Below are 16,043 nucleotides of genomic sequence, written 5' to 3'. Positions count from 1 at the left end.
CCTGTGCTCAGAGCAGGGACCACAGCAGGTGAGCAGGAGCAGCCCTGACTCCCGCAGCCCCATGGACTCCTCGGAGAGGTGCGGGAGCATCCCAGTCCCACAGTCCCCATGGTTCCCAGGCCTGCTGCTGCATCCCACCTCCTCCTGCCTGTGGGATTTCCAGAACTAAGCATTCATCTCTTAGGAGCTGCATTAAAATTAGAAGCTGAAGCTGTAGCGATGGGGGAGACACTTTACCTTCTCTCCTAGCACACACTGTATGACAGCCTGCTCTGTCCACATCAAGGGCATTACTTGGTATTCACATCCTCAGGAATGTGTTTTTGATAGGCACAACCTATCCAAAATCTGACAAAGTTGTAAAATCTGGGGAAAACAACTTTCAGTCACTGCCACTCTTCATTTATAGTGCCAATCCATTAAAATCACACACTCACGTAAACTCTCTGTGGAAAAACTATCACTGAACTATTAATAAAATCTTCCTGAACTATTAATACAGTCTGTGGGAGCTTTAATCCACCATAGGGACTGGTTATGTAAGTGCACAGGCACAAAGATGCTGTTTTTATCCTCAATTTAAATGACCTTTTATTTTCAACAGTTTTGTTTCTGAGTGAAGTCTTCCTGAATCTAAGGGAAATTATTTTCTTTCAAAGGGAACTATGTTTTGATTTGCAGTAAACCGGCAAGTATGGTTGAGATTAAAATGTATTTGGTTGGCAAGATGTGTGTTTGCTCTTTTGATTGCAAAGGGTATGATTTATGAAAGGATTTTTAAATCTGTGCCACAGAATTCAGACATCACATAACCTAGAAATACGCTGGAATTTAGTTTTTGATCTTAGGTCATTGGTCAAATGAAAAATTGTCTCTCATTCACCTCCTAAGCTATAACTCCTGAGCTGTTTAACAGCACATTATGTACTGGGAGGCTTCAGTCCCATACTGAGTTCAGAAATTCCCTTGCACAGGATGTCTGAGCAGAGAAGGGAAGCTATGACCTTTGTAACATTTTGCTTGGATCTGCAAGCTTGAGGGTTCTCCAATATGAAATAAAAGATGCACTGAGGCCTGTATTGGACTTAGGGATGCCTGTGACAGCTCTTCTGTGGCACTCAATTGTTCATTTCTTCGAGCATAGGAAGGGAATAACTGAAAACAGTAAAGAAACAGATATATAAAGTCAAAAAAGACAAATCAGGCAAAAGAATAGTCTCATCTATGGCACAAATTACATTAAATCAACATGAACAACTAAAACCCTGTGTTTGGACAATTTTCAATCTCTCTGTTAGCTTACACTGCTTTGGGAAGGTGCTACTGCAACATAGTTAGATATAGTCCTTGCTTTAGTTCACTTCAGGTCCCAGTGAAGAAGACCTGATCTGATTCTGGCATGATCTAGCTGCCCAAGAAGGTATGTGGAGTCCTTTCACTATTTCTTCTCTTCTACTGCTGAGTAGAAGTTGGCTAGATTAGCACTGGATTGGATATATTTCTTCATGCTGCCATTTCATCTCTGAGCAACATTGTATCATAGAATCAATTAGGTTGGAAAAGACCTTTAAGATCATCAAGGCCAACCATTCCCATGCTAGTATGTCCAGCCTGTTTTTCAGAGAAAATGACAGTAGTGCCCACAGATAAATAGAGCAATTCCTGTGTGCTGTATTTTATTTATGCCATTGGAATAAAATGTAAATATATCCTCAGGATTGGGTATTTTTAACAAGGAATCAGGTTAAGGGAAGGCTCCATGATCCCAGGGTCCTTTTCACAGTAGGCTCCAAAAAATGTACCTCATTATAAAATACAACTTCCCAAGGAATCACAAGACATGAAAAATCAAAAGAGAATTCCTAAAAGCAAAAGCTCTCCAGCAGAAAATCAATTTCAGCTACTTTCACCTTGCCCCAGGGAAAGCAGCAAAGACACTAAGTGGGGTGTGGGAAACGTCTCATACATCTTCCTGGAACTGCACAAGGCAGACCTCCAGACGGGAGCTTTTCTTTCCAAGGCAGCTCTGCTCTAATTAGGGACTTGTGCAGGATTGGTGTGTTGCAGTTCCAAACAGTGTCTGGATGATTCCCAGATCAAATTTCTTTGGTTAAAAAAAAAAAAAGGAGAAAAAAATTGTCTTTGTCCTTGCTCTAATTGACAGCCTTACAGATGCAGGTGGACTGAGGGATGAAGGTCAAATAGAGCTTATTGTGCCTAATAGGGCAGGGAACAAAAATCAGCAGAAAGTTGCACACAAAAAAAACCCTGTTATTTGGTGGTTGTTTTTTTCCTTGGCCCTCATGTTCCCTTTTCAAGGGTATTTGTGCATTTTCGGGTGTACCTTCAGAATGAAAAGAAAGTAATTGCCTTTAAATAAAATGGTTATATGAGGGACTTGCATGTAACAATTAGTCTACTGATGTACCAGACAGAATCTAGTTTATGGGCTAAACAATCTATGTTGGGTGGACATAAAATTAATTTTCTATATAGGAAAGTACATCCTGCTCCTTAGCTAACCTTTTCCAGGGGCTGTCTGACAGTTTAAACCTCTGTCTGCTTCCTGTAATTCTCAGCATTCAGACCTTTCTGGGTAATGTGCCATCATTAGGCTGGTCTACATGTTCTAAAGACAATCCCCACAGTCCCCTTGGAAATGAAGTTTGACTGACATTTCTAACTGAAGACTGTGATTATCATCTGTGCATTCCAGTGAGAATGCAAAACAATTTTTCTTTCTCTCTCAGGTATAAATCTCTTTGTCTTAAAGTTTTTCCCCTGCTTCTCATCTTTCACTTCTTTACTGTCCTTTGCTTCAGACTCAGACTTTGTCTTCCTTGCTGACCTATGCTGCTATGGTACAGCCTGGGACAGCTGTGGCAGCTCAGCCCCAAAACAGAGTCCAGAACTTCTCCCTTAGTGATACAGCTTGTGGGATGGCAGCCAGCTTGACAAATTAGAATTGAAAATTTAAAAAAGGCAAATATGGAACATTCCAATAGTTCTTAATTATTTTTTCTTTTGGAATTTTCTGTGAAAAGCTTCAGATCTTCAAATTTTCATTCCCATGTAGGAGGAAAACAACTGAATATGTGAATTTTGCATGACTTGGGCATTTTTGGCTCTAGTCTGCTCTACACCCCAATTCTAGGTTATCACAGGGTAGAAAATCACTTTGGGCTTCACACTTCTGTTGATCAGTGTTTTTTTATTAGGAAGTCTCAGTCTCCATCTGTTTCTCAGCACAGCCCGGCTGAAGTCACTGCAACCTGCAGCACTGCAGTAGTTTGTGTCAGTCAGAGTTGCGCCCTTAAACTCTAATGAATATTGCAGCAGCAATGGAAATACGGTCATCTTTATTGTGAGTGAACACCTCAACAGAGCACATACCACCTTTAAAAAGCTAAGTTCATTGTTTATTGAGATTTAAACTGCGATCACTTGTTACACTGTTTGGCACCCTGCCTGCTGGCTGGGCTACCCACTAGTCTTGCACAGAGCATCCAATATTAAGATTTGTAATGATTTCAGGTCAGCTGATGTACCTGAGGTGTGTCTTATCCTACTGTACAGCAAAAGAAAAAGGTATCACTTAATGCCTGTGGCTACTCACGAGCATTACCTAAGCATGGTTTAAAATGACTGGCAGGGCAATCCATGGCCAGTGCCGAAGAGCATGGTAAGTCCCGCTAAACTGTGCAGGGTGTAGGAGGTGGTGGGACACCTAGACAGATGTGAAATCTGGGGGAAAAATGACCTTGAAGCAGAGCAGGATCCATACCAAGGAAGTGTATAGGGGGATTCTCCATACCACCTCACAAATCCACTTCATATCCTCACCAGCTGTGTTCAATCTCTGATGCTCCAGAAGAAGGTAAGAGAAAGCCCCAGGATGCCCTATGCTAATTGTGGGGGGAATGAACCTGCCTGAGTCCCAGAGCCAAAGCCCTGAAGGACAAGACCTGATTATGCCCTGTCTTTCCATGCTGAGCCATAGGGGTTAGAAGCACATGCAGGATGAGGACGGCCTCATCAGGATCTCCCTTCACGAGGGAGAGACAGGTACCTCTCCTCTCACTGGAAGCAGATTTGCACACAGGAGCAGCCGTCGTCCCCCGTTTATGCAATGTGAAAAAATCCTGGGCTCTTCCCTGCCTGCCCGACGTTGTTAGATGAGAGTGTAGGTACAAAATACCCATCACAGTATACAATAACCTTTGAAGACACGCCAGCAACCTCCTCTTTTATTAAAGCGTGCCAGGCTGGCTGAGCTGAGTAGGACACTATTGCAAACACCTCCCCGCGGGACACTACCTGCATGCTAATGCCGAGGGTGTTTGTGCACAGCCCGGCAGCGAGAGCTGGGCTACGGCAGTTTCCATGGTGCTGTCATGGTGTGCTCTCCCCACACCTTCACTTATCAGCATTTCCCACCCATCCTCCTCCCCATAATATGCTGCTTGCTCACCCCGAAAGGTCAGCCATTGTAATGATGATTTTAGCAGGGGGGAGGCAGGGAGGCTGAGGGGTGAAAAGGTGAGCTGTGTGCAGCTATGTGCGTGGGAACCGGGGCTTGCCTTATGCTGCACAATGAGAAATTAGAAAGCTTCCCCTCAAGGGAGCAGGGCTCATCAACCCCCTCTCTCTTCCCATCCCAGGCAAGTCGGATGCCCTTGATGGAGCTAAAAGATGTTCATGCAAAGTGGCTGGAAAGCCTACTTTAAATCATCAGCAACTGATGTGTTATTGTGTGAAGGGGAGACGAGCCTGCCTCTGCTAACAGAGGAGACTGATACAAACACTTCCAGGCATCTTTCTTTTTTCCATTTCCCTCCTGCCCCCTCCCAGTAAGCCCAGTTCTTGTTTGCAGATGGAAAGACGCAGGCTCCTTCCTCTGACTCCCATCCTTTTGACTGCTGGACTAAAGCACTGCATCTGTTAACTGCCTTCCTTTTCTTTCTTTCTTCCTGTAGGACAGCTTTCCTGCCCGTTTTGGAGGAGTCCATTTTGTCAACCAGCCCTGGTACATCCATGCCCTGTACACGTTAATCAAGCCGTTCCTCAAAGACAAGACAAGAAAAAGGGTAATTAGACAGGGATTGGGGGGGGGGGGGGGGGGGGGGGGGGAGGGGGTAGGAAGCTGCAGCAGCAAAGTAGCCTTGTAGCTGCTGTTTTTTCTTCGTTCTTTTTCTCTTTGCATTTTTCATATGGCCTCAGAGAATTGCTGCTGTTATTAAAACTTGGAGTTTGCAGTGGTCTGGATTGAATCAATAACTCAGCCAGAGATCAGAAAGCTGTTATCACTAACAAAGTTTAGATACATTTTAATGGGACATGCTCAGGGATAGAGAGAATAGGCAATGTGGAGGAATTATCAGGCCTGGCTGAGGTCACTTGCAGCAAGACAAACTTCAGCTCAGCTCTTTTTGTGAAGGTAAAATTGCTTATTCCTTCAGCAAGTTGGCTGTTTTCACATGGTGAAAAGCCACCTGAAGGCTGTTTGCTCACACTGCAGAAGAGGTAGGGCTTCCCCACTGAAACCCATGCAGTCATCTTAGCCATTTGACCTCTGCAGTCTATCAACCAAGCACTGGGTCATCCCTCAGGAAGCTCAAATCCCACGCTGGGGTCTGTCTGACCAAGCAGAGACAACAGTAGTATCAGTCCAAAAGAAAAGATGGATCAGATAGGCAAATGTCGCTGAAGCAGTGCAAAGTGGCAACACAGCCTGATACACCCCTGGGAAATATCAGTCCTGGGGAGCAGGGCTGGATTGCCTTCTGGACACTGAATGCCTGCTCTTCACATCTTCTTTCAGTAAGCTGCATTATCTCCCTGTTCTTGGTACAAGCCTCTATCTTCATACAGTGGTCATTATTACTGACTTTCACTTTCCCTTATCTGGTACTTAAGAAAGTGAAAGTGTCATGTGCCAAAAGCATGTAGTTCCGAGTTTTCAGAAGTGTTTATAATGCCAGCCTAATTCCCCAGCTGCACACCCCAAAACCTATCTCCACCCTGCTCCCCACCCCAGCCAGCCCTGAGTACTTCAGGAATTCCCACCTGAAACTCCAGTGTCAACTAAGAATGTTGCACACCTCATTAGTACTGTTGTTACTGTACTTAACGGAGTAAGGAATCTATGATGACTTTGAATTTTCTTTTATCTAAGATCTTTCTTCATGGTAACAACCTGAACAGCCTTCACCAGCTAATACACCCTGAATGCCTGCCCTCTGAATTTGGGGGCACTCTTCCTCCATATGACATGGGGACATGGGCTCGAACGTTACTCGGTCCTGACTACAGTGACGAAAACGAGTATACCCACACCTCCTACAATGCCATGCATGTGAAGCATGCATCTTCCAACCTGGAGCGGGAGGCCTCACCCAAACCCATGAAAAGGTCAGTACTGCCTTTGAAATCACCTCCTACATTGGCTTTCTGAGCAGGTCTGCATGAGTCTAGCAGGAAGGGCTCATCTGACTCAGAGAGGCTGTGATTTGGCAAGTGTTGACGGTAAGGAGCATTTCACTCTGGACTGGGTTCACGGTCTGGTGGGAGAAGGGAAAACTCTCTGTGGAACCGTAATTATTTCTCTGATTACTATGCATGACAATGAGGGGAAATTAATGAGCCCCTGCACAGAGCATTACAGAAAGTATATCAGAGTGAGACACCCTTTGGTACGGTATAGTGAGGCAGGCAGCACCACTTCAGTGCTGGTCCCTATTGCTTGCTGCTGCTGACCCCAGTTAACAATAAGGGTTTTACCTCATCGGAAATGCAGCTTTTGTACGATGAACACCACTGCCCTCTAAAGGGAAAATGGGTTAGTCTCCTCAGCTTCTGCTCCTGCTCAGTCCAGCCCTGCTAAAGCAGCAGAGCTGTTCTGTTAAGGTCTCTGGGTTTAGATCTAGTGGTTGTGCATTCAGCTCTGAATGCTTAAAATTAAGCTTCTCGAGAGTATCACCCTCAGTAATTTGCATTGCTTGCAGGGATGGAGGGAGGAGAGCTGTATACCAGGCACAGGTCTGTGGGTAGTATGGCAGAGGACCATCTGCACCATCTGCAGTGAGTGATGGCTGCGTTGCCTTCTCTGCAGGAGTGCAACATCTGCACTCACCTCACCCTCTGTGCCCCACTCGGCAAAACTGCTTTCCACGCAGATCGCAGTGATGCTTTCACTCACTGCTGCCACTTGATGAGTATGGTGCTCACAGACACAGTGTCACTCTGTGTGACAGGGAGCGGCCATCATTTTGACAGAGCAAAATCAAAGCTGACAACACAGACAAGCCATAATGCCATGCAATTAATTTCAAAAGTCTTTCATCTTCAGAGGAAAAAGAAATGCGCTCTTGATTCACAGTTCCTTCTCAGGTCAGAGGGGTGCCAAGCTGCTGGAGCTGCAGAGTGAAGCCTTGTGCTGGAAACACAGGACTAACAGGGCCATGCAACTGTAGAGCTATGGCCCTTTGCAGGGTTGCAGGCATGGCACAAAGAGAGGTGGTCATCTACATAGCAGTTCTCACTACTGACTGCCAGCCAAGATGGGAAGCAAGGATGAATTTACAGAGCTGATCCCAGAGAGCTGCTTTTAAATCAAGGTTGTTTTTCTTTAAATATTAGCAGCAGAACACGCTGAATGATTTTAGAAAGATGCTAACTAAATATTCCATTCTTAATAGAATGTGTATCAAAATCAGACAATTTATAGTTTTATAGAAAGAAATCTGCAGTTTTTAAAGCTCTAAACTGTTCTTAACACAGGTATGCACAAGTAAATCTTTGCTGAGGATCAGATCCGTGGCTGTAAAGAAGGGACAGTCTTATCATATCCTCAGGAGAGAACCTCAGCTTGAAATTGAGTTCAGTGCCAGAAAACCCTGCCTTGAGGCAAAGCCTTCTCTTATAATCTGCTCACTAATACAAAAGTGCATTAATACAAATATAGCGAGTGGATGAATCTAATTTGTCATGTTGCCTCTGGGCAGACTAGGTCTAACTTTTAGCTTAATTTCGTTACTCGGCAGTTAAGTGAACCATCTGATCTTGTACCCCATGGTCATCACTAGCTCTTAGAGGTGAAAAGTTCACTGGTTCAACAGATTTTCTCCTATGAGTATTTGCTTTGATTCTTCTTCCCCTGAAATTAGTTTGGCCTAACGAGGTAAAAGCCTATGCTTAAGAAGCATAATTGTGTGCTTTATTGGATTTATTAGACCAGATTTATCTCTAAGGCCTATTGAAAGGTCTACAGATTTCTAACAGCATTACCTGTCTTTATATATATCCCCCCTTGCCTCTTTAGATTCATACATCACAACAAGAGTCTCAGGCCATGGCTGAGATTCCTGGATACTGCAGGAAGGTTTATGCTAGGCATAGGAGATTTCCTAGCATTAGTTTTCATCTCAAGTATAATTCCCTCACAAATGCCCTATAATCTTTTCCCTTATTAATGCGATTTTGCAGTTTCATTAGAAATCTCTCCTTCTTCACTCACAGCATAAAAATCTTTACATGCTTGAGTAAATGTGGTAATTTTGTGCTTCTACGTAGAAATGTTTGGTTTAACAAAAAAAAGGTGTCTGACCTTTTATTTGGCATTTATGTTCCTCTGAAAGGGGTAAATATATGAAGACAGCCTTCTTGGATTTCTGCAATTTAAGGATGAAAAGGCTTGCTGAACAATTGTGGGTCTTCCTCTCTTTGACTTCCCAGGTATCACTGCAGGTTTACCTGCCCAGTAATTAGCTTCAGAAGAAGGTAGTTCTTATGAGAGGTGAATGCACCTCAGAGGCTCGGGGACAGTGGTTGTTCTACTCTCCGACTTGAGGCACCATCCTGCTGTGTGACAAGGTGTAGGGTTATGGGTTGCCCCGCCTGGCTCTGCATCCCCTTGCTGTACAGCCATACAAGCATGTCCTTGCTAGAACTGCCACTGGACCAGTGCTGTATTAAAGCTTTCTTAATGTTGGAGCTCAGTGCTGCTAAAATAGCTTAGAGTCTTGTACTGTGACCGCAGAGAAATGCCCTTGTTAAATGCAGTACTGCCATCCTACACTCAGAGACAAGCTCACCATGTGCACAAATACAGTGTCTAGTGATTTCAGTAGTGGAGATGCTGAGAAATCAAGCCAGGTATTATAGATCTCGAAGAAAAATGACAGTAAAAGGACTACTTTCATGGCCATTTAATCTATGTTTGAAAACGAATGCAGAAGGGAGAAAGAGGGCATTTTAAAGATGCGCCTGAGACCAAACTGAAGGCATCACCTGAAAGTTAAAATAAGTCTCCAAATGCAAACCAAGAGAAAATGCAGCACCCAGCAGCAGTAGGAGGGAGTGAAGCTGGAACGAGTATGTGCCCATACTTTGGCTTCGGGATGGACAGCACTGCTTTGGCTCCTGTCATTAGGCAGAAACGGGTTCACCTGAGAATTGTGAGGAGGCTGAGAAGAGTGGAGAGCATATTTTTCCAGCAAGAAGCTATAGAACATAGTCATTTATTCAGTCTCACAGAGCAAAGGCTGAAATGGGTATGATCATTTTCTACAAATACAGGAAGGAATAAAAACTGGGGAGAGAGAACAGTTATTTGACAACCTAACTGATACACGAGTGAAAGGTCTGATATGAGGTGGCTACCACTGATCGTGGGAGACCGCAAGAGACTTTGCCCCTCAGATTCTCATTAGATTCCAATTTCTGCTTCCCTTAACAGCAATGGAATCAAACATTATCTTCTCCCCAACTACAGGCAGGGGTGTTTTTTTTTCCCTGTGACTTGAAATTGCACAAGATTTGTTCTCAAAAAAGAGTCCTTGTTTACTTCAAAAAATGGAGGCATTGTAGATAGGGAACAGATTGAAAATCCTCTTAGAAAAAACCTGGCACTGACTCTAGTTAGCAACATGATCCTGAAAATCTTGAGATTTGACAAGTTTCTATAATATGGAAAATCTGTAATCAGAACCATTGCAACTGGCATTTTCTCACCAGTGGCCACATGAAGCTCCACTGAGGCAAAATCAGCACAGTGGAAATTGTACTCCCATCTGCAGTATTATCACACACCCTGGGAAAAATCCCAGAACCCAAGTACTGTATGAACAGATGGGAAACAAAGCAAACAAGCTGATGACTCCACATAATGAGTCTTAATGGCCAGGGGAAATAAAACCCACAAAAACAACGATAACAAAAATCCATTCAGAATGTATCTGTTTATTAAGATTCAGCTCAGTGAAGTTTGAAATGGGCCAGGTAATAAACATGCAAACCAGCATTAATACGGTAATAGTAAAGCTGGTTCAATCCAAGGGATTGGCTACATCCATTTGATATTCGTGGGAGCAGCAATGCAGCAGACACTTTCTCTGCTTGGGCCATGTCTTCTGAATGGTCTGCATCCATGCAAGGAGCCTGTCATGAGCTGTGTGATTTGAGAGCAATGTAGATGGTGTGAAAAATTCACAGCCCAGCGAAGAAAATCACCTCCCTTTCAGCTGTGGCCAAACCTTCAGCGAGATCTGATGGTCAGAAAGGGGCCTTGGGTTGCTTCAGTCAAGAGGGAGCTGACATAAAAGCAAAACATTTGCCTGAGGCTTTTGTTGACAAGCTGTTTTTTTTGGAACAGCTGGAGGTTTTATCTGGATGTGCAGTGTAATGAATAGCTATGGTGGATGGCTGAGCATAGCAGTTAAAGAGGCAGAGACTGCTCTCAACATATCACTGTGCAATAGGGCATAATCTTTTGGCCAACCACAGTGGGAGAAGCATGACTGTAGCTATTTGGGTACCTAACCTCAGTGAGCGAGCATCCCTGATAGGAGAGATCGATTTAGTGACTAGAGAAGATATGAAGGAGTTCAGTTCTTTGAAGAGTTTCCTTTTTCCCTAGTATCACCCTACTCTTACTCTTGGGTCCAGCAGCAGCAAGTAACCTGCAGTAGCACATTACCTCCCTGTGACTTGCTTTCCCTTAGAATATCTGCCCTTCTGCAGCTGCATCTGGGTCACTTTTTGATGTCTGAACTTGCAGTTCAAGTAACAAAGACTGTTCTCTGCCTTCTCTTGTTCCCTGCGCAGTCACCAAGCACAGCCTGGGAGCTGAATGTTCCTTCTCTGCCCTCCCAGGTATCAAAAGAGTGCTTGCTTTTAAGCTACTGCTGGTGCAAACAGATCTGAAAACCTAATGCAATTTAAAATTTCCCTGCAGAGAAAGGAGATTTTACCCAACAGTTACACGTATGTTCTGGCCAAACAGCCTGTGCTCTTTAATAATATTTATTTAATCAAAGTTTAAATAAGAGTAACTTTAATCAAATTTAGGGTTCAAAATTACTTTTAGGATAATATGGATTGAAGAGAATTGTTGTCACCAGGTTGGGCTCATTAGATACTCAGGAAATGCAGAGTAAAACTTAAAGTAGAGCCAAGCAAGCTAATTGTGAAAATACACAATTTATGCATCGAGACACCATTACCTTTACCTGCTATGAGGTAGAAACTTACAGAATCATTGAATCATTTAGGTTGGAAAAGACCTTTAAGATCATCAAGTCCAACCATTAACAAAGTCCATCAATAAACCACATCCCTAAGCTATACATCTACATGTCTTTCAAATACCAACACGGATGATGGCACAACCACTTCCCTGGGCATCCTGTTCCAATGCTTGACAACCTTTATGGTGAAAAAATCTTTCCTAATAACCAGTATAAACCTTTCCTGGCACAACCTGATGCCATTTCCTTTCACCTTAAAGGACTTGAACACCTAAAGGTGCAATGACTTGCCTAGTGGTTCATCAAAAGCCCCTGTATTTAGGCATTCTGAAAATGCAGTGAAAAAAAAAAAACATTGGAATGCATTGCCCCATGTTGTTGAGCCAGAGCATATGGGATTTTATGCCCTAGATTAGAGTGAGGATTTTAAAGTACAGGTTAGGGTTTGCCATTATTGCCTCCTGATGTGTGTGCTTTCAAAAGGATTGATCTTCGAATGAACTTGCCTGCTGAAACTAATTGTTGGTTCTCAGAAATGGGATCCTGCTCCCAGCAGGAAGGGTATCCCAACTGATACACACCGATGCTGACTGGAACAGCTTTAGATCCAAAAGGGGCCATCCATTGGGGTGACTTATGTGAGGGTTTTATTTATTCAGACTGGTTTCTCCATATTCCTGGCTGGGCTGTGCAAGGCAGAACTTTCTAGTTGTTATCCTTGTTGTGACCTTAATGTTTCTTCACCATATGTTTCTGCTTTTATGGGTCATGTTTTATGCTGGTTCACAGTCAGCACCAATTTATTGCAGAAGTAGTAAAATACCAGCAAATAAAAATCAGTATGAAAATGTGTGAAAATTTCTCACTGCCCCCAGATGGCACCTGCCTTGCTCTGCTTGCAGCTGGGGTGCATTTCCACATGTGTTGGGGAAAAGGAAAATACTCCTTGTTAAGCTTTCAGTTAAAATATCTCACTGTAGTATATGAGACCTATGGTGCAAGGCTTATATTCACTATTTTATTATGACTTACTTATTTTGAAAAACAGAGAATTCTTGACTGCTTCTGCAGAAATGCTTCCCCCATACACAGATTATGAATGAGACATGCCTTGATAGTAAAGCAGGTGTCCTGGGGACATGCATATCACATAATGTATGCATTATCTAGTAATATAGATCATTAGCTGTTGAATGGTTTTATACCTTTTGATTGGAGTTCTGCTAATACATCAGAGACAAATGGAAGGGAGCCAGTGAATCTGGCATGTTAGCAGGTCCCAGGGGGATGATGCAGAATATCCTCAGGAGCCCGAAGCGAGAGCAGCTGAAGGGGAGATCAGTTGCAAAGCCACAGCTGACCCAGTTACAGGAAGGACAGGCAGCTTGGTGCTGGTGTCCTCTGGGACAAAGCAGGAAATCGGTTGCTCTCTGAGAGAATTGATAGCACAGGTTTCATGTGCTTGCAGCACTCAATTACCAGTGCATGGGTGCACAAACACAGGCTGGAGGTGGGAACTGTAGAACCAGTGCTGCTCAGCCTGCCTAAAGTATTGCATTGTAAATTAAATCTTCAGCTGGCTATAAATTTGCCAAAAGTTTTGTAGTTTAGATTAGAGACATGACACTTAATAAAACAAATGGTTTTACAATGCTTATGTCTTTTGCTGTCCTGTGAAAAACCCACCTACATCTGGCTGAATTACAAGCCTTTGAAAAGGCAATTCACACATGCTCTGTAGGAGCATATTTAATTTCAGCATTTAATGACCTCAAGGACTGCCTTGTGTTTTAGCTCGGCTTCCCAGCATAAATAAACTTGTTCAGGTTGGGCTGATGGTTCAATGCCCACAACGTGCATCTCCTGCCTAGGACATAGGGTACAGAGGGTTTTTGAAATTACAACTTCTGCTTGTGATCACAACCTTCCCTGCACTAGCCCAGGCTTTAGCAAGGCAAGGAGCTAGGATGTGAAAGACTGACAGCCCATGCTCTGGGAGCTGCATCTCTTCACTGTTGTCAGGAGAACTGGAGAGGATTTAGTACTGAACCCAGCTGGGATACTGGGAATTTGGGTCACTGGGATAGGCGCCACAAGGCGGACTGAAAGATAAGGCAGGCATAAAGGAATGGAAGCAGCTGGGCTAGGAAGTGCACTTGATGGACCAGCAAACAAGGATGGTAGGGGGAGGGCTGATGTAGGCCAGGAATGGAGCTTTGGTTAAGCCTGCTGGGTGCAGGCCTGGAGAGGCAGATCCTGCTCTCCTCCTCTCCCTGAACCCCTACATCGGCCTGGCAAATCAGTTTAGCCAACCTTCACACAGATGGTGGGATTGAACGTTGCTTATTTTCAGCTTGCCAAGCTAGAGACTCTGGGGTCTAATTTCCAGAAATACTCAGCGCTCACCTGCAACACAAATCAAAGGACATGTGCTTTGAACACAGAAGCTGCCACATAATGCTGAGCACTCTGCAAAATGAGACCCTCTTGGCGCTGGGAAATGGGCACCCCACATTAGAGGAATACTTGGATCCTAATCTAACTGTGCTTCAGCTCTCCACATGTGAAATGGAAATGGAAAAAAATGCTCACTGTCGTGCTATGGCAGTAAATGAATTTGCATTTAAGAGGCACAAAAGTACTGTGTTGATGAACTCCACAGAAAAGCTCAGGAGGGAATTAACAAAGGCTATCTTCAGACTGAGGCTTGGAATAATAGGCAGCAAATGTGTCACAGAGCCACACGCTGAACTGCTAGGAGAAAGCAAAATAAATAGCCACTTACCAGCTTGGCACTGAATACCCTGAGCACTGGGGGAGGAAAGAGCCCTCCAAGAAAGAATAAGGAGTGCTCCTGGGGCTAGGGCACACTCTGGAGGTCACGACACCCCCACATACCTGGCCATTTTGGCTCTTTCAACTGTGTTGGTGCTTGCTTTCCAGCCTAAATCATAGATCTGCAGGGTTGCTTTCGTGATGCACTGCTGTTCTTGTTAAGGACAGGAAATTTCTGATGTAGCACAGGAGGGTAAGAATACTGACAGCATTTGCTCTTGGGGTTTCTTCTTCCCTTTTATTGCAGAAGTGAGGAGACTGTGATTCAGTGGCAAATCCGGTTGAGGTACTGGGAACTGGAGTCACTGGAATGGGAGCAAAAAAGGCAGAAAAAATATGAGGCAGGTGTAAACATCTAGAGTGTCTAAGCAGAGAGACTGGAAGATGTTAGGCTAGAAAGAGTGGTTGGTGAGCAAAGGAATTAGAATGATCAGGAAAAGCAGGAATGGTGATGGAAAATGCATGTGTGTGAGTAATACTGATAATGTGGGAGAAGAAAATTCTCTTCATTAGTTGGCCTGAACTTTGCTGGGGTGTCATATTCTGTACAGCTTTTAGCAGCTCTCACTGAATCTGCTGTAAATCGGTGCTGACTGCTGCTGCTGTGCTGTCTTTATTTGGCCCCATAACTAGGCTTACATACAGCACCCTGGGGGATTAAGGGTTTCCAGGAACTTCTGTCTGAAGCAGGTGCTCCTATTCCTTCTGTGTGAAAAAAAGCATGTAGATGAGTCAGACTACAGCAGAAAAAACAGGCTCCCACCTGTGTCTTTCCCATCTCCTGGTCTTGGGATGTGACCAAAGCAATATATTGACACAGAATTTCAGAGCATTTAAGAGTGAGAGATATCAGGTACAACCATACTGATGAAGAAAAGCAGGGTGGCACAGACTGGCAATTCCTGTCTGTACTGATCAGGATTAGCATCTGACAGAGTAGCCTGGCTGCATTTGGCCTACATAGTGCCTGCTCTTGCTCTCCTCTGGGTCTCAGAGGACAGGGTGCAGAGCTGGCTGGGCCATGGTTAGAGCCAAATGTGGTGTAATATCATCCTTACCACTATTTGGTGCACAGCCTGCAGCGAGGTATGCCCAGGGTTTGTGGTCAGGAGAAGCAGCTGGGGCCAGCTGTTGGGGAAGGAAGGGCCTGGAGAGAGCTGAAGGGCACAGAGGATGAGGGGTCTCATGCTGAGCTTCACTCTGCAGCAGTCACATCTTTAGCAGCACAGATGCACTCACACAGACTTCACCACACATGGAGTTAAACAGAGATCTGGACCATGGTCACCCCTGGCTGTGATGTGCCAGGGCAGACAGAGACCTCTCCCTAGGATGTGCTAACCATCAGCACAAAGATTGTCACTACTGCCATGGTGGCCACAAAACCAGCTCCCATTTGGGAAGTGCAGCAGCTTGTCACCATTGTCCTGTGGGCTAAGCACTGGGCTGGCATAAGGTTAAGTCAGAGTTTTCACACTTTGATTCACCACATTGGTGTATCACTTAACCAGCTCAGCTGTGCCCCTAGACACAGATGCTGCTTCATCTCCTTGAAGTGCTGTGGTTTGTATATCAAAGCTGCCCCTCCAGGCAGGTCTCTGCTGCACAATGCCACGCTGCCTTGACATCGAGCTGTGAGACAGTGCAAGTGCAGAAGCTGCAGAGCTGCATTAGCAAGAGATT

General features: G+C 44.4%; 1 protein-coding gene across 1 annotated transcript in view; it reads left to right on the top strand.

Moving 5' to 3' along the window:
• CLVS1 (clavesin 1) overlaps window positions 1–16,043 on the top strand; it is a 91,653-nt gene that overhangs the window by 70,454 nt on the left and 5,156 nt on the right. The window contains exons 3-4 of the mRNA XM_005152517.2: window positions 4,977–5,087; window positions 6,176–6,411. Coding sequence (XP_005152574.1) covers window positions 4,977–5,087; window positions 6,176–6,411 — 347 coding nt within the window. The remainder of the gene's footprint in view (window positions 1–4,976; window positions 5,088–6,175; window positions 6,412–16,043) is intronic.

This window comes from Melopsittacus undulatus, chromosome 1, assembly GCF_012275295.1.
Source record: "Melopsittacus undulatus isolate bMelUnd1 chromosome 1, bMelUnd1.mat.Z, whole genome shotgun sequence".
NCBI classification, from domain to species: Eukaryota; Metazoa; Chordata; class Aves; order Psittaciformes; family Psittaculidae; genus Melopsittacus; species Melopsittacus undulatus.
This window is presented reverse-complemented; position numbering and strand designations above follow the sequence as displayed.